This window comes from Hyla sarda, chromosome 2 (genome assembly GCF_029499605.1).
Source record: "Hyla sarda isolate aHylSar1 chromosome 2, aHylSar1.hap1, whole genome shotgun sequence".
Classification (NCBI taxonomy): Eukaryota; Metazoa; Chordata; class Amphibia; order Anura; family Hylidae; genus Hyla; species Hyla sarda.
Genome location: NC_079190.1, coordinates 81,196,005 through 81,209,827, shown reverse-complemented (window position 1 = coordinate 81,209,827; position 13,823 = coordinate 81,196,005). Strand labels below are relative to the sequence as shown.

General features: G+C 41.3%; 1 protein-coding gene across 5 annotated transcripts in view; it reads left to right on the top strand.

The window, feature by feature from the left end:
* ADCY6 (adenylate cyclase 6) overlaps window positions 1-13,823 on the top strand; it is a 220,415-nt gene that overhangs the window by 191,705 nt on the left and 14,887 nt on the right. For all 5 annotated transcript variants that reach the window (XM_056562242.1, XM_056562246.1, XM_056562241.1 and 2 more), the window contains exons 11-17: window positions 4,681-4,706; window positions 6,030-6,177; window positions 6,595-6,692; window positions 8,045-8,132; window positions 8,212-8,328; window positions 8,564-8,722; window positions 10,340-10,515. In XM_056562242.1, the coding sequence (XP_056418217.1) occupies window positions 4,681-4,706; window positions 6,030-6,177; window positions 6,595-6,692; window positions 8,045-8,132; window positions 8,212-8,328; window positions 8,564-8,722; window positions 10,340-10,515 (812 nt within the window). The remainder of the gene's footprint in view (window positions 1-4,680; window positions 4,707-6,029; window positions 6,178-6,594; window positions 6,693-8,044; window positions 8,133-8,211; window positions 8,329-8,563; window positions 8,723-10,339; window positions 10,516-13,823) is intronic.

Here is a 13,823-nt window from a genome sequence, read left to right as displayed (position 1 = left end):
TGTGATTTGTTTTCTCTTACTCTAATCAGACTCCTGACCAAGTTAAAATCTGGGCCTTGAAGATCCAGCGCTTCTTTTGGCATTTTTTTTTAAATTTTATTTTTATTTTTGCTGTTCAACCCTATAGCTGGAAAACAAACCTGCCAGAGGACTAATTCTCTTCCTGGTCCATGCCTGTGCTCATTGGTGGGGATGAAGCATGCTGAGCAAGCAGAAGTACACTAGTGGCATCCATTAGCATACTAGCAAGGCCTATTAGCATGGCAGATACAGTTATAGAATGCTGAGTACAGAGTCACTAACAGAAAAGGAATTTTTGGGGCGGATTCTATTATTTGAGGAAAGAATTTCCTAGAAATATGATGTTAACTGTTTACAGTGAAATGTTTTTTATTTTTATTTATTTTTAAGTGCTCAGACTGCCCGATTTCCTTCCACTGCTATTCTAGTGGAGCCCAGGTTCTGGCTAATCGGCACTTCCTAGTCCTGTCTCAACAAAGCAGAGAACTGGCCAATCCTGGCAGTCACTGGATCAGATCAATTACAATTGCAAAAGTGATTGGCTGAGGCGGCATTTCCTATCATTGAAGTTGAGACCAGGAAGTGAAGATCTACATAAAATGCTTTCTCGGGCTTAGAGACAAGCTGGGTTATAGAATGGCCAAAAGAAGCATATGCCCCAAGACCTCTACTATTTAGAGATCCCCACTATATGCAGCTTGTTATTTCTAGTAACAGGTCTTGAGGTATTATGGGGTAGGGACTGGACCGCTCAGAAGTATGGTAAGTTCAGCATGAAAGCCGGGTCCCATTCTGAAGTTCATGGGGGTCTCTGTGAACAGACCGTCCATGATCATACACTTATCCTCTATCCTGTGGATAGAGGATAAGTTGTATTCCCTGGTGAACCTACCTCTTTAAGCTAATTTAAAGAAGAACAACCATAAAATGTTTCACAGTTACCAAGTAGTACCAAAATAATAGATCCAGAACTAAAAATGGGGACACATAGTGGGAAATTTATCAAAACCTGGATGAAGAGTGGTGTAGCCAATTAGATCACTTCTTTCATTTTTAAAGAGACCTGTGAAAAATTAAAAAAAACAACTATCTGATTGGTTGCTATGGGCAACTTTTCCTCTGCACATGTTTTGATAAATCTCTCCCATAGTGTCAAAATAATACCTGATAGCAGAAATAGCATGTTGCATGTAGATGGGACCTCTAAATACTAGAGGCCTGGGGGCATTTGCATTTGCTCATACTATAATCCAGCCTGGCCCCATTTGTTTACCAAAAAGAGAATCATAGTAAATGGGTTGTCCAATGTATCTGGATCCCCGAAGATCACTTCCCAGTATCCACTTGACACACAGGAAATGCCTGCTTAACCCCTTAAGGACATGCACCGTAAATGTACGGCGCTGCATAGCATCACTTTGTGCACAGCGCCGTACATTTACGGCGCGGCTGTGATACGAGCGCAGGAGCAGTGCTCGCTTCATTCCCGGCGGCTGTCAGCAGCCGCGGACCCGCCGGTAATGGCAGACATCAGTGATCGCGCTGATGTCTGCCATTAACCCTTCTGGTGCTGTGATCAATATAGATCTCGGCATCTGTGGCATTGCCCACTTATAATGGCTTATCTGATCGCCCACGGCACTGCCGTGGGGATCAGATCAGCCAAGATGGCGTACGGAGGTCCCCTCACCCGGCCTCCGTCCGTCTCTTCCAGCAGACAAGAGCAGAAGATCGCCTATAATAGTGATCAGTACTATGCCCTATGCATAGCACTGAACAGTATTAGCAATCTAAGGATTGCTATAAATAGTTCCCTATGGGGACTAAAAAAGTGTAAAATAAATGTAAAATGTTAAAGCCCCTCCCCCAATAAAGTTTTAAATCACCCCTTTTCCCCATATAAATACAAAAAAGCGTAAAAAATCTGTAAATAATAAACCTATTTGGTATAGTTGCGTGTGTAAATTTCCAAACTATAAAAATATAATGTTAATGATCCCCTATGGCAAACAGCGTAAAAAAGAAAGAAAAAAAGTCAAAAATGTATGCTTTTTTGTCACATCAAACTGCAAAAATATTTAATTAAAAGCGATCAAAAAATCACATATATGCAAACATGATACCAAAACAAACTACAGATCATGGCGCAAAAAATGAGACCTCACACATCCCTCTATACGGAAAAATAAGAAAGTTAGAGGTGGTCAAAATAGGGCAATTTTAAACATACTGATTTTGTTTAAAAAGTTTGAGATTTTTTAAAAGCAGTACAATAATAGAAATGTATGTAACCATGGGCATCGTTTTAATCGTATTGACCCGGAGAATAAAGAATTCTTACCATAAATTGTACAGCGCGAAAACGAAACCTCCCTAATAAGCAAAATTATGATTTTCCTTTAAATTTCCTTATACAAAATATATTTTTTTATGGTAAGATGAGTGATGTCATTACAATGTACAACTGGTCACGCAAAAAAACAAGCCCTCATATGAGTCTGGGAATGGAAATATAAAAGTTATGAATTTTAGAAGTCCTTAAAGGACATCTGCAGCGTGACTAACAATTATCCCCTATCCATAGCTTTGCCATAGCTTTGCAGTGATCAGCATTATCGGCGGTCGATTGCTCAAGCCTGCATCTCAGGCTTGGAGCAATCAATTGCCGAAGGAACACGCCGGAGGCAGGTAGGAGGACCTCCGCTCGTGTCCCAGCTGATCTGGACACCGCATTTTCCCGATCAGCCCCACTGAGCAGCCAGGCAGCTTTCACTTTCGTTTTAGACGCGGCATTAAACTTTGAACGCCGCGTCTAAAGGGTTAATAGCGCGCAGCACTATTAAGATTAAGATTAAGATTTTTTAATAGAAGTAATTTACAAAACTGTTTAACTTTCTTGCACCAGTTCATTTAAAACAAAAAGTTTTCCACTGGAGTACCCCTTTAAATTAACCCCACATATGTGAAGGATGGGGTTTTTGTTTCAAGTCCCATGCAACTTCTGGTACCTTACTCCACAAGCTCCGCTCTGCTTCTCCTGGTGAATGCATCAGTCTGGCTGGTAAGCCACACCCTCCCTGAATGCCATTTCCCATTTCACATAGGCACGCCCACCTTTTAAGCCACACCACAATTTATTTTCAGCTTACAATATCTTTACCACAACGCAACCCCACCTGAGGACGGGATAAAAGGATTAGAAATGCAGATTAGCTATGGGGACAGGATATAAGGGCGATATATCCGCTGGCCACATCATTCACGCCCTACCTTCCTGGATTGAGTACAGGACAGTATTCTGTAATTTAGGAAGATTTCTGAGCCTTATTCCCCAATAGGGGACGTCTCTCTATAGCGGACACTTTTTTTTTATTCCCGTAAGTGTCCGCTATTGGGAGATTCTATTGTATGTCACATGACAATACAGGTACAAAAGTGATAAAATAATTTCAACCAAAATAGTATGTAAATAAGGTCTTTATTAATGGAAACTTAATAGACAGACCAGTATGTCACACCATTAGGTGGATAGGGCCCCTGATAAGTAAGAGCCCCCTTTCAGGTAGGCTTGTCCCTTTATCAGGTAGGTACATCCCCTCATCAGGTAAGCAGGCAGACAGGTAGGGTGCCCCCAGTATGTAAAAAGTGCCCCAGATTTATATGTTTCCCCAGTTGGTAGGCAGGGCTCCCCCATTAGGTAAATAATGTCCCAGATAGATATGTCCCCCCAGCTGGTAGAAACTTAGGGCTCCCAGACAGAACCCCAGATAGATATGACGCCCCCCATTAGATAGAGCTCCCCCTGTAAGTAGACAGGCCCCCAGATATAAATGACCCCATCAGGTAGGCAGGTAGGGCTCCCATTTAAACAATTATACCCCCTAAGTCAGAGCTTTTCAAACTTTTCATGGGGACACAGTTTTTAGTCATGCATAGTTTGGTGACATGCTCCTTGCTATACTGCCAATTGTATGTATCGCATTGCGCGTCGACTATGCACAACATAATACAGTATCAGCATTATAAATGTGTCTGCTACCCCCTGTGCCATTTCATCACCCCCCCATATCACCCCCGTGCCACTTACCCCCCTTGATCCTCTCCTGTGCCATATCATTCACTGTGTGCCATTTTATTTTGTACTCTGATCCCCCTGTGCCGTTATCTCTCCCCCCCCCCCCCCATCCTCTGCCCCCTCTGCCATCCTCTGCTATTCATTACCTGTCCTCCGTCCCCTGGTGCGCTCCGGCAGACTCGGGTTCAGCATCTCAGCGGTGCTGCGCAGGTTGCTGTAGGCTGCAGCATACACCTGCGGTCTACAGAGTTTAGTGACAGGGCAAGACTGATTGCCCCGTTATATGTGAATTCTTCAGGCATTTAGCCCTGCTTACTCGAAGCAGGGCAAAAATGCCTGAAGAATTCACCTGCCTGGTGCTCGGAACTGCATGTTCTGGGTGTCGGGCAATAGGATTTCCACACCCCTGCCTAACTACACCCATCTTAGAAGCTCTCCATGTCTAGATCAAAGCAATAAAAAACAATTCCAAGCTTTGTACACTGTATTTTTCAGCTTAAATCGAATAATATAAATGTACAGGTATAATAATACATAATTTCAATAGGTAAAGCCTTTAATGCAGTTTTCTTTGTTTTTACCAGGGTATTGATGAATCAAGCAAAGACAAGTAAGTAAAAGACACTATCAAACTTATCAATTGTTTATCACTATTGTGTTCTGTTTGTCTTTATGTACACCATTTTTGGGCAGCTGAGCTAAAGCCTGAACCTCTTTAATGGTCTATTCACACGTACAGTATTGTGCGCAGATTTGATGCGCAGGATTTCAAGCTGTTTTCAGTCATTCAGTTTACATTGAAATCTTCAGCAGAAAATCCTGCACATCAAATCTGCGCAGAATACTGTACGTGTGAATAGACCCTAAATAAGCTAGCATTGCAGATTCTTAAAGAAAATCTGTCATCAGTGTCACCTGCACTAACTTGTCAGTACAGACAGGTAGTGCAGGTGACATTGATTACAACAGTATTTACCTTGTCCCGTTCTGTGCTGTCATTCTCCAGCAATCCTCTTTGGTATCTTCAGCTCCGGGCCCGACTTGGAGCATGGGTGGAGCTTAGTGATGTCACCAGCAGAGAGCCCATGCTCCAAGTCGAAAGATTAGTGCAGGTGACACTGATGACTGATTTCCTTTAAAGAGTACCTATCACCAAACTAAACTTTTAATATATTGTTCCTTATGTAATTATAAGACACTTTGCTATTTGCTTGCTGTTAAAATTTTCAACCTTTATATGTTTTTAATGTGATTGAAAAAAGTGGCCACTAGGCTCTGTTCTGTTCCCTGCCGCAAGTCAAACAGTTCGATGGGTCTCCTCCCGGCCTGGCAGGAGACCAAACTCAGGAAGCACGTGCGGAGGATGGTGGGGCACAGCTCTCGCAGGCTTCAGTGACCTAATGCTTCTGGGGAACGCCCACTTTCTCCTGCAAGGAGCTCACACAATGTGAGCAAGGGGAAAGGCATGATACAGAGATTTATGCAGCAGGGGTATTAGGAATAGTTAGGGGAATATGATGAGTTAGTTTAGAAAATATGGTTTGATGACAGGTACTCTATAAAGAAACAAATAATTAAACATGACATAATGTCTGTCAGTGTTTTGTGCTCCAGGATTTGCTTGTCTTCAGGTGAGACTTACAAAGATTCTCAGATGACTGGGAGTCATTAAATTATAAATGCTGTATAGTTTGAATACCATGTTATAAACAGATTTATCATATTATTATAAAAGACATATCATACTTTTTGCTTTGAAAAACAAAAAACATTGTGTTATTGATCACGATGATAATATGGAATAGTGAACAGTGTCCACTCTGTTCTATATATGTCTACTAGTCAGGCCCTTCCACCTTTATACATGTAAAAGAATCAGTTGTGTCCACATATATACTTTACATCCATAGTTTGCCGCTTTTGTATTTTGCAGCAGGAACACACAGGAAGCCCTAAATCCAGAGGATGAAGTTGATGAGTTTCTAGCTAGAGCCATAGATGCACGAAGTATTGACCAGTTGCGAAAAGATCATGTTAAAAAGTTCATTCTTACTTTTCAAACCCCAGATCTTGAGAAAAAGGTAACGTACACTAAATGACAAAATCTTATGGTGCCTCATTGAACTGCACTGCAGAACAAAAGACAGTTCAAATACTTCATCCTGTTATTAAAATGTAATTTGTTGTTCTTGCCTTAATAGAAAAAAACATGAATCGAAGGAGCATAGCGAAGACTTTTATAATGGAAATAAATAGGAAATTGCAACCAGCTAACTTTTATTAATGTTTTCAGAATATAATTAAGTGCAACAGATAATGGGTCTTTTTATTTTTATTACTCACATGACCCTTTAACTTTTATTCCATCATATTTTATTTTCTAAGCACTAAGGCACACAAACTGCAATTTTTTTGTAAATATTTGGTAAATATTCTGTATTATTTGCAAAATAGTCAAAGTATGCCTTCAGTCCTTCTTTTTTTTGTGTGTGTTGCAGTATTCTAAGAAAGTGGATGATCGCTTTGGAGGTTATGTTGCCTGCACCTTGCTAGTCTTCTGTTTCATTTGTTTTATCCAAATAGTCGTATTTCCCCAGTAAGTACACAAATATTCTCAATTCAAAAAATGATTGTATTCCTTTGACAACATCTTTAATACCATTAAAGGGGTTATCTAGGAAAAAACTTTATTTTTTATATATCAACTGACTCCAGAAAGTTAAACAGATTTGTAAATTACTTCTATTAAAAAATCTTAATCCTTTCAATCCTTTTACTTATGAGCTTCTGAAGTTAAGGTTGTTCTTTTCTGTCTAAGTCCTCTCTGATGACACCTGTCAAGGGAAACTCCCAGTTTAGAAGCAAATCCCCATAGCAAACCTCTTCTAAACTGGGCGTTTCCCGAGACACGTGTCATCAGAGAGCACTTAGACAGAAAAGAACAACCTTACCTTCAGAAGTCCTGAAAGAATTAAGATTTTTTAATAGAAGTAATTTACAAATCTGTTTACCTTTCTGGAGCCAGTTGATATATATAAAAAAAGTTTTTTCCCTGGAATACCGCTTTAAGGTGTGTGACATTTATAAGGGGTTTGTCTGTCAGGGACCCTCCTCTATTAGGCAGTTTGGAGAAGTGCTGTTAAAGGAGTTGTCCAGGACTAGAAAAACGCTGCATCTTTTTTTCAAAAACAGCTCGACAGGTTGTGTGTAGTACTGCAGCTTAGTCTTATTCACTTCAGTGGAGCCAAACTGCAATACCAGACACAACCTGTGGACAGGGGTGGTGCTGTTTTTGCAAGAAAGAAGCAGTTTTTTTCTAATGCTTGACAACCCCTTTAAGAGCATCTTCTGAACTGGAAGGCCTCTGGCGACCGTGCATTATATAAATATCCACTGATTTAATTTGGGCTATGTAATTCTTTATTTTACATATCTTCAGGACTCTCCATTTATTTTCAACTGGTGAGTTCTGTGTCCTAAATTGCCACCAGGATACACCCCAGTCACACTTAACATCTGCCATTGTGGATAAAATGCAAGAAGAAGCGTCTTGGCAGCATCAATCTGAGACATTCTGTAGTTCTAGATCCTTAGTGTAAATGAGACTGCAGGGTTCCTAACTGCAGGTATCATTGACTAGAATCGCCATTATTTCATGATTCAGATACATGAAACGTGGATCAATCTAAAATCAATAATGTTTTTCTTTCATGAAATTACAGTGAGTCGCTGCAAAGATCAATAAACTAATATCACAAATCGTATTTTCTTCGAGTAAGAATTGATTCAACTTTCAATAATTGACTGGATGTGGCAAGAGATATTACCTAATAATTGCAATGTATTGAGCTTAGGGAGTTCATAGTAATAGCTATATTCTCCAGTTAATTATGTTTTGTTGTTTTTTTTTTTTGTTTTTTTTTTTTTTTTTTTTTTTTTTTTTTACAGTTCCTTCCTCATGCTCGGAGTCTACACCTCTATCTTCATTATTTTGGCCTTTATCCTCTTTGTTTGTGCTGTGTATTCCTGCATAAAGGTAAGCAGATGTGGAGAATTGTAGGGGAATTGTTGTTTTGTTTTCTAAATAATTAATTATCTTGTTTTTTTTAAAATAGCTATTTCCGTCATTCTTGCAACGAGTGTCCCGTAAGATTGTACAGTCACGTACTAACAGCACCCTTATTGGGATCTTCACCATCTTACTTGTGTTCACCTCAGCTTTTGTTAACATGGTAAGTTTCTACATAGACTAAAGTGGCATAGCAATAGTATATCCTGTAGATAAGTCTTTTGCACTTATATTAGTGAAGACTTTTTGCTATGGACTGTACAAAAAGTGAAACAGCTGTAAACAGTAATTGTCTTTCTGGTATTTCCTGGGCATTCACTAATACCGTATATTGCTGTCAACCATGTGAAATATGATCAGTGGCTTTGATCTCACACTCTTTTATTTTCTATTTCTAGTTTGCATGTAATCACCAGAGTCTTGCTGAATGTGCTGCTAAAGAACTGAACATCAGTAAGGATTCTGTCAGTGCCTGCCATTTACAAATTCTTAACTATAACCTAAGCATGGAAACTGCTCCCTGTGGATCTGACCGACCAACTTGCAACTTCCCAGAGGTATGAACACAAGAAAAAAAAAAAATCCTATGAAGTATGTAGCGTATTTTTCGCCATATAAAACACTCCAGCATATTAGACACACCCAATTTTAAAGGATGAAAATCAAGAAAAAAAAAGATTCTGAACCTTCAACCTGCGGACCTCCAGATGTTGCAAAACTACAACTCCCAGAATGCCCGGACAGCCGTTGGCTGTCCGGGCATGCCGGGAGTTGTAGTTTTGCAACATCTGGAGGTCCGCAGGTTGAAGACCACTGGTATAGGAGGTAATACTCACGTGTCCCCACCACTCCGGACCCGCCACCGCTGACCTGGATGTCGCCCTCCATCACTGGAGTGTCCCCGTCACTCCGGAACGTTTCTGCTGCCCCCTGGTATCCTCGCTCTCCGTCGCCGCCATCACGCCGCTCCTATTGGATGAAGGGATGGCGTGCGCGAAAACGTGATGACGACGAAAGAGAGCGCCGGCCATGCAGGGGATCCCGGCACGGAGCAGACACCGAGGAGACAGGTAAGGTCCCTCCCGGTGTCCTGTAAGCTGTTCAGGACGCCACGATTTCACCGCACTGAGCAGCCGAGTTAGTGTCACTTTCGTTTCAGACGCTGCGGTCAGCTTTGATCGACGCGTCTGAAGGGTTAATACAGGGCATCAACGGGATCGGTGATGTCCTGTAATTAGCCGCGGGTCCCGGCCATTGATGGCAGCAGGGACCGCCGCGATGGGACTGGTTTTAATGTGTATTTGCCGTATAAGACGCACCAACTTCCCCCCCCCCCCCACAGTTTTGGGGAAGAAAAAGTACGTCTTATACGGCGAAAAATACGGTAGTAGAGATGCACTGTTAGGAGTCAGAAGTGACTTACTCTATATAGTAGGTTCCAGTATCTGAATGTGGTTTAACTTTGCCACCTCAAAAACTTGTGGACTCACAAAAGTAAGAGAGAGGAAATTTGGTGCGAATTCCACTTGCGGCAGCCTCCCATTGATTTCATTGGCATTCCGCCGCACAGTTTACACTGTGAAATTTCCACAATCTGAATTCTGCAGAGAGAAATGAATATTTTGATTCTTTCAACAGAATTCAGTGGCAGAATCCTATTTGTTCATTGGGTCTTTTTATTATTTCTACTCTTTATTTCTGTGGTTAAATTCCACTTAAAATAAGCATCAATTCCTAGAGCGTGCAGGTGGAATTCTGTAGTGTAAACAGGCCCTTAGGGGGCCCTATTACAAGGGCCAACACTTGCAGTAAATGAGTGTCAGTCTTCTAGATCGATTCTTGTTTTACAGGTTTGCTCAAGCATCACACAGGTAGGGCCGCACAAAAGACCTCATCATCTGTTAGGTGCACATCCCCTATTACTCAGGGCAGTGTGCAGCCAACAAGCAATGATTTCCAGCAACATAAAACAATAGGGTCAGTCAATAAAAGAGTTTGTTCATTTGTTGGCTAATCACTGGCCCTATTACACAGAAAGAAATTTGCCGGATCAGCTGATTGTTGCCCTATGTAACAGGGCCCTAAGAGTTATCAAATATTTATTTGCTGTGAACAACAGTGTAGCCCAGTGCAGTTTTGGCACTTAAAATATATATATCATTTTCTTTTGGCAGTACTTCAACTACAGCATATTGCTCAGCCTGCTGGCGTGCTCAGTGTTCCTACAGATCAGCAGTATTGGGAAGCTGGCACTAATGCTTTCCATCCAGATTCTCTACATTATCATCGTGGAAGCACCCGAAGTTGTCCTGTTTGACAATTATGACCTGCTGGTGACTGCTAATGCATTGTAAGTCCTAACCTTGTAAGATGTATATTCAAATAGAAAACATAAGATGTCTGCATTTTTTTTCCTAGGCTTTAAAACGTAAGTACTTATGACATTAAAGGGGTACTCCGGCGCTTAGACATCTTATCCCCTATCCAAAGGATAGGGGATAAGATGCTTGATCGCGGGGGTCCAGCCGCTGCGGACCCCCGTGATCTTGCACACCGCACCCTGTTAGAATCAGTCCCCGGAGCATGTTCTTCGATCCAGGTCTGATTACTGTTGATCCGGGGACGGAGCATTGAGACATCACGGTCCGCCCCCTCAATGCAAGCCTATGGGAGGGGGCGTGACAGCTCATACTAGAGGTAAAAATTCCTTCCCGACTCCAAATATGGCATCAGAATAAATCCCTGGATCAACCTTCTGCCCCTATAAATCTAGTATACATAACCTGTAATGTTATTACTCTACAAAAATGCATCCAGGCCCCTTTTGAACTCTCTTATAGAGTTCACCATGACCACCTCCTCTGGCAGAGAGTCTGTGCTGGTTTAGAAACCTTCTTTCCTCAAGACATAGAGGATGCCCCCTTGTTATAGATACAGTCCTGGGTATAAATATATAATGGGAGAGATCTCTGTACTGTGCCCTGATATATTTATATATAGTTATTAGGTCGCCCCTAAGCCTTCTTTTTTCTTAACTAAATAACCCTAATTCTGATAATCTTTCTGGGTACTGTAGTCCTCCCATTCCCCATATTACCCTGGTTGCCCGTCTTTGAACCCTCTCCAGCTCCATTATATCTTTCTTGTACACTGGTGCCCAGTACTGTACACAGTATTCCATGTGTGGTCTGACTAGTGATTTGTACAGTGGTAGAATTATTTCCTTGTTGTGGGCATCTATGCCCCTATTGATGCACCCCATGATTTTATTTGCCTTGGCAGCAGCTGCCCGACACTGGTCACTACAGCTAAATTTACTATTAATTAAGACTCCCAAGTGATCTCCCATTTAATACATAATCCCATCCCGGATTTTTCTTCCCCGTGTGCATTACCTTACATTTATCAGTGTTGAACCTCATCAGCCACTTCTCAGCCCAAACCTCCAACCTATCCAGATCCATTTGTAACCATGCACTGTCCTCTATAGTGTTTACCGCTTTACAGAGTTTAGTAACATCTGCAAAGATTGCTACTTTACTTTCATAAAGAAAATAGAATATCGGCACTCACCAGTTCGGCTTGAACGTCTTTGTTTATTCAAACATACTCACATAAGGAATACAGAGGAAGAGGGTGGTGGGCGGACAGTGAATGGCGACCGAGCTCCTGTTTCGCACACTTTGGCATGCCAAAGCGTGCGAAACAGGAGCTCGGCCGCCATTCACTGTCCCCCCACCACCCTCTTCCTCTGTATTCCTTATGTGAGTATGTTTGAATAAACAAAGACGTTCAAGCCGAACCGGTGAGTGCCGATATTCTATTTTCTTTATGAAAGATTTATGAACACTGCCTATTACATCAGAGCACCACCGAAGGCACCTTATGCTACACTAGTATCCACCGGACATCCGTAGTTCCACTAGGAAACGCAGTGCCGCACTATCTTCTATGTGAATTGCTACTTTACTACTCAACCCCTCTACAAGGTCATTAATAAATGTTAAATAGAACAGGACCCAAGACGGACCCCTGTAGTACCCCCCTAGTAAGTCACCCAATCAGAATAAATACCATTAATAACCACCCTCTGTTTCCTGTCATTGAGCCAGTTACTTACCCACTTACACACATTCTCCCCCAGCCCAAGCATTCTCATTTTATACACCAAATGTTTCAGTAACAATTTTTTCTTTAATAACACAAACATTTAAAAACAATGTGAAGAAGTGATAATATGTTAATAGAAAGGTGGCAAAACTTGTGAACCTTTTTCTCTCCCTAATGGTGTATTTACATGCGACTGGATGCACTTTTCATCCTGCAATTTTCGTAATAACAGGAAAACAGCTTTCTATTTCTTGAAGAGAAAATGTTGCAATTTTGTTCACACTTAGGTAGCTTTAAGGTTAACAATGTTTCTATTGTTTCAAATTTTTTTTTTATCTGCATGGTTTTATCAGATTAACCCTTCAGACTGGTGACAAGGCAATATTTGTCCTCTCCCTGTTGTTATTGAGCCTCTATGAGCCCCCCTCCATGGTCCACAGTTGTTTCTCATTCTCTACATTTGATAGTGTGGGACCAGAGCTAACCTGTTTTCCAGTAGTACACATAAATGGACTTTCTCCTTAAGGATGCTCTTACAAGGTGCAGTTTTGTTGCAGTTTTTAACCCTAAACCAAGTGTGGGTTATTATGAACTAGCAGAGTACCCGGCGTTGCCCAATCTTCCTACCTAAACCTTGTGGGAAGAGGAAAAGCAACAATGACTCTGTTGCCCTTATATACCGACCTCATATCCCATCCCCTGCACTATCTATTCTCTGCACCTGTCTACAGGACAGTCATCAGGATGTTTAAAAGTCCCGGGCAATCTCTGGAGAGACAGTAACGTGATCAGGTGTACCAGAAGTCCTATAGACAAAAAAAAAAAAACACGCCCGCTAAAGGCAGTAGGTTAAGGATGATTTAATTCTATTTTTAGTTGACATATAACTAACATATGTACAGAGTTTCACTGAAATCTCTTCAGCCATTTGGAAGTCATGCTACAACATACATATGCTAAAATAATCCATCACGAACTACCTGACTTTGGCTTCAAAGCTGTGCTACAAAACTGCGCTGTGTAAGAGCACCCTTGTACATTATTATGGGGCAGCCATTTTGCCTGAGCTTTCTGTACAGCTTTTTAAGATACTTTACAGCAAGACTTCTGAATAATGTATAATATAGATAGATACCTAAATGAAAAATGTGAAAAATCCCCACCAAATATTTTAACATAAAACCTTTATTTAAACAATAGTCTATTTTCTCATAACACATTTCCTTCAAAGGGGTTTTCCCACCGGTCTAAGGATAGATGAGTCACTAATTGGTGGGGGTTTGCCTTCTGGGGCCCTGATCACAAGAATGGGGGGGCCTGTTCCCTTGTTTGTTAGTTAAAATAAATCGACGGTCAAACATGCCTGCTGCTGCACCATTCAGATTTGTGGGTGCGACTAAGATACCTCGGTACTGTACTTCATCTTCATTAGCTTAGACTTGTGATTGATGGTGGTCCCAGCATTTTGACCCCCACCAGCCAGACACCACCTTTATGCAGATTTTCCTTTTAGGCACCTATGTATCACTACATGTAGCAAGAAATGCT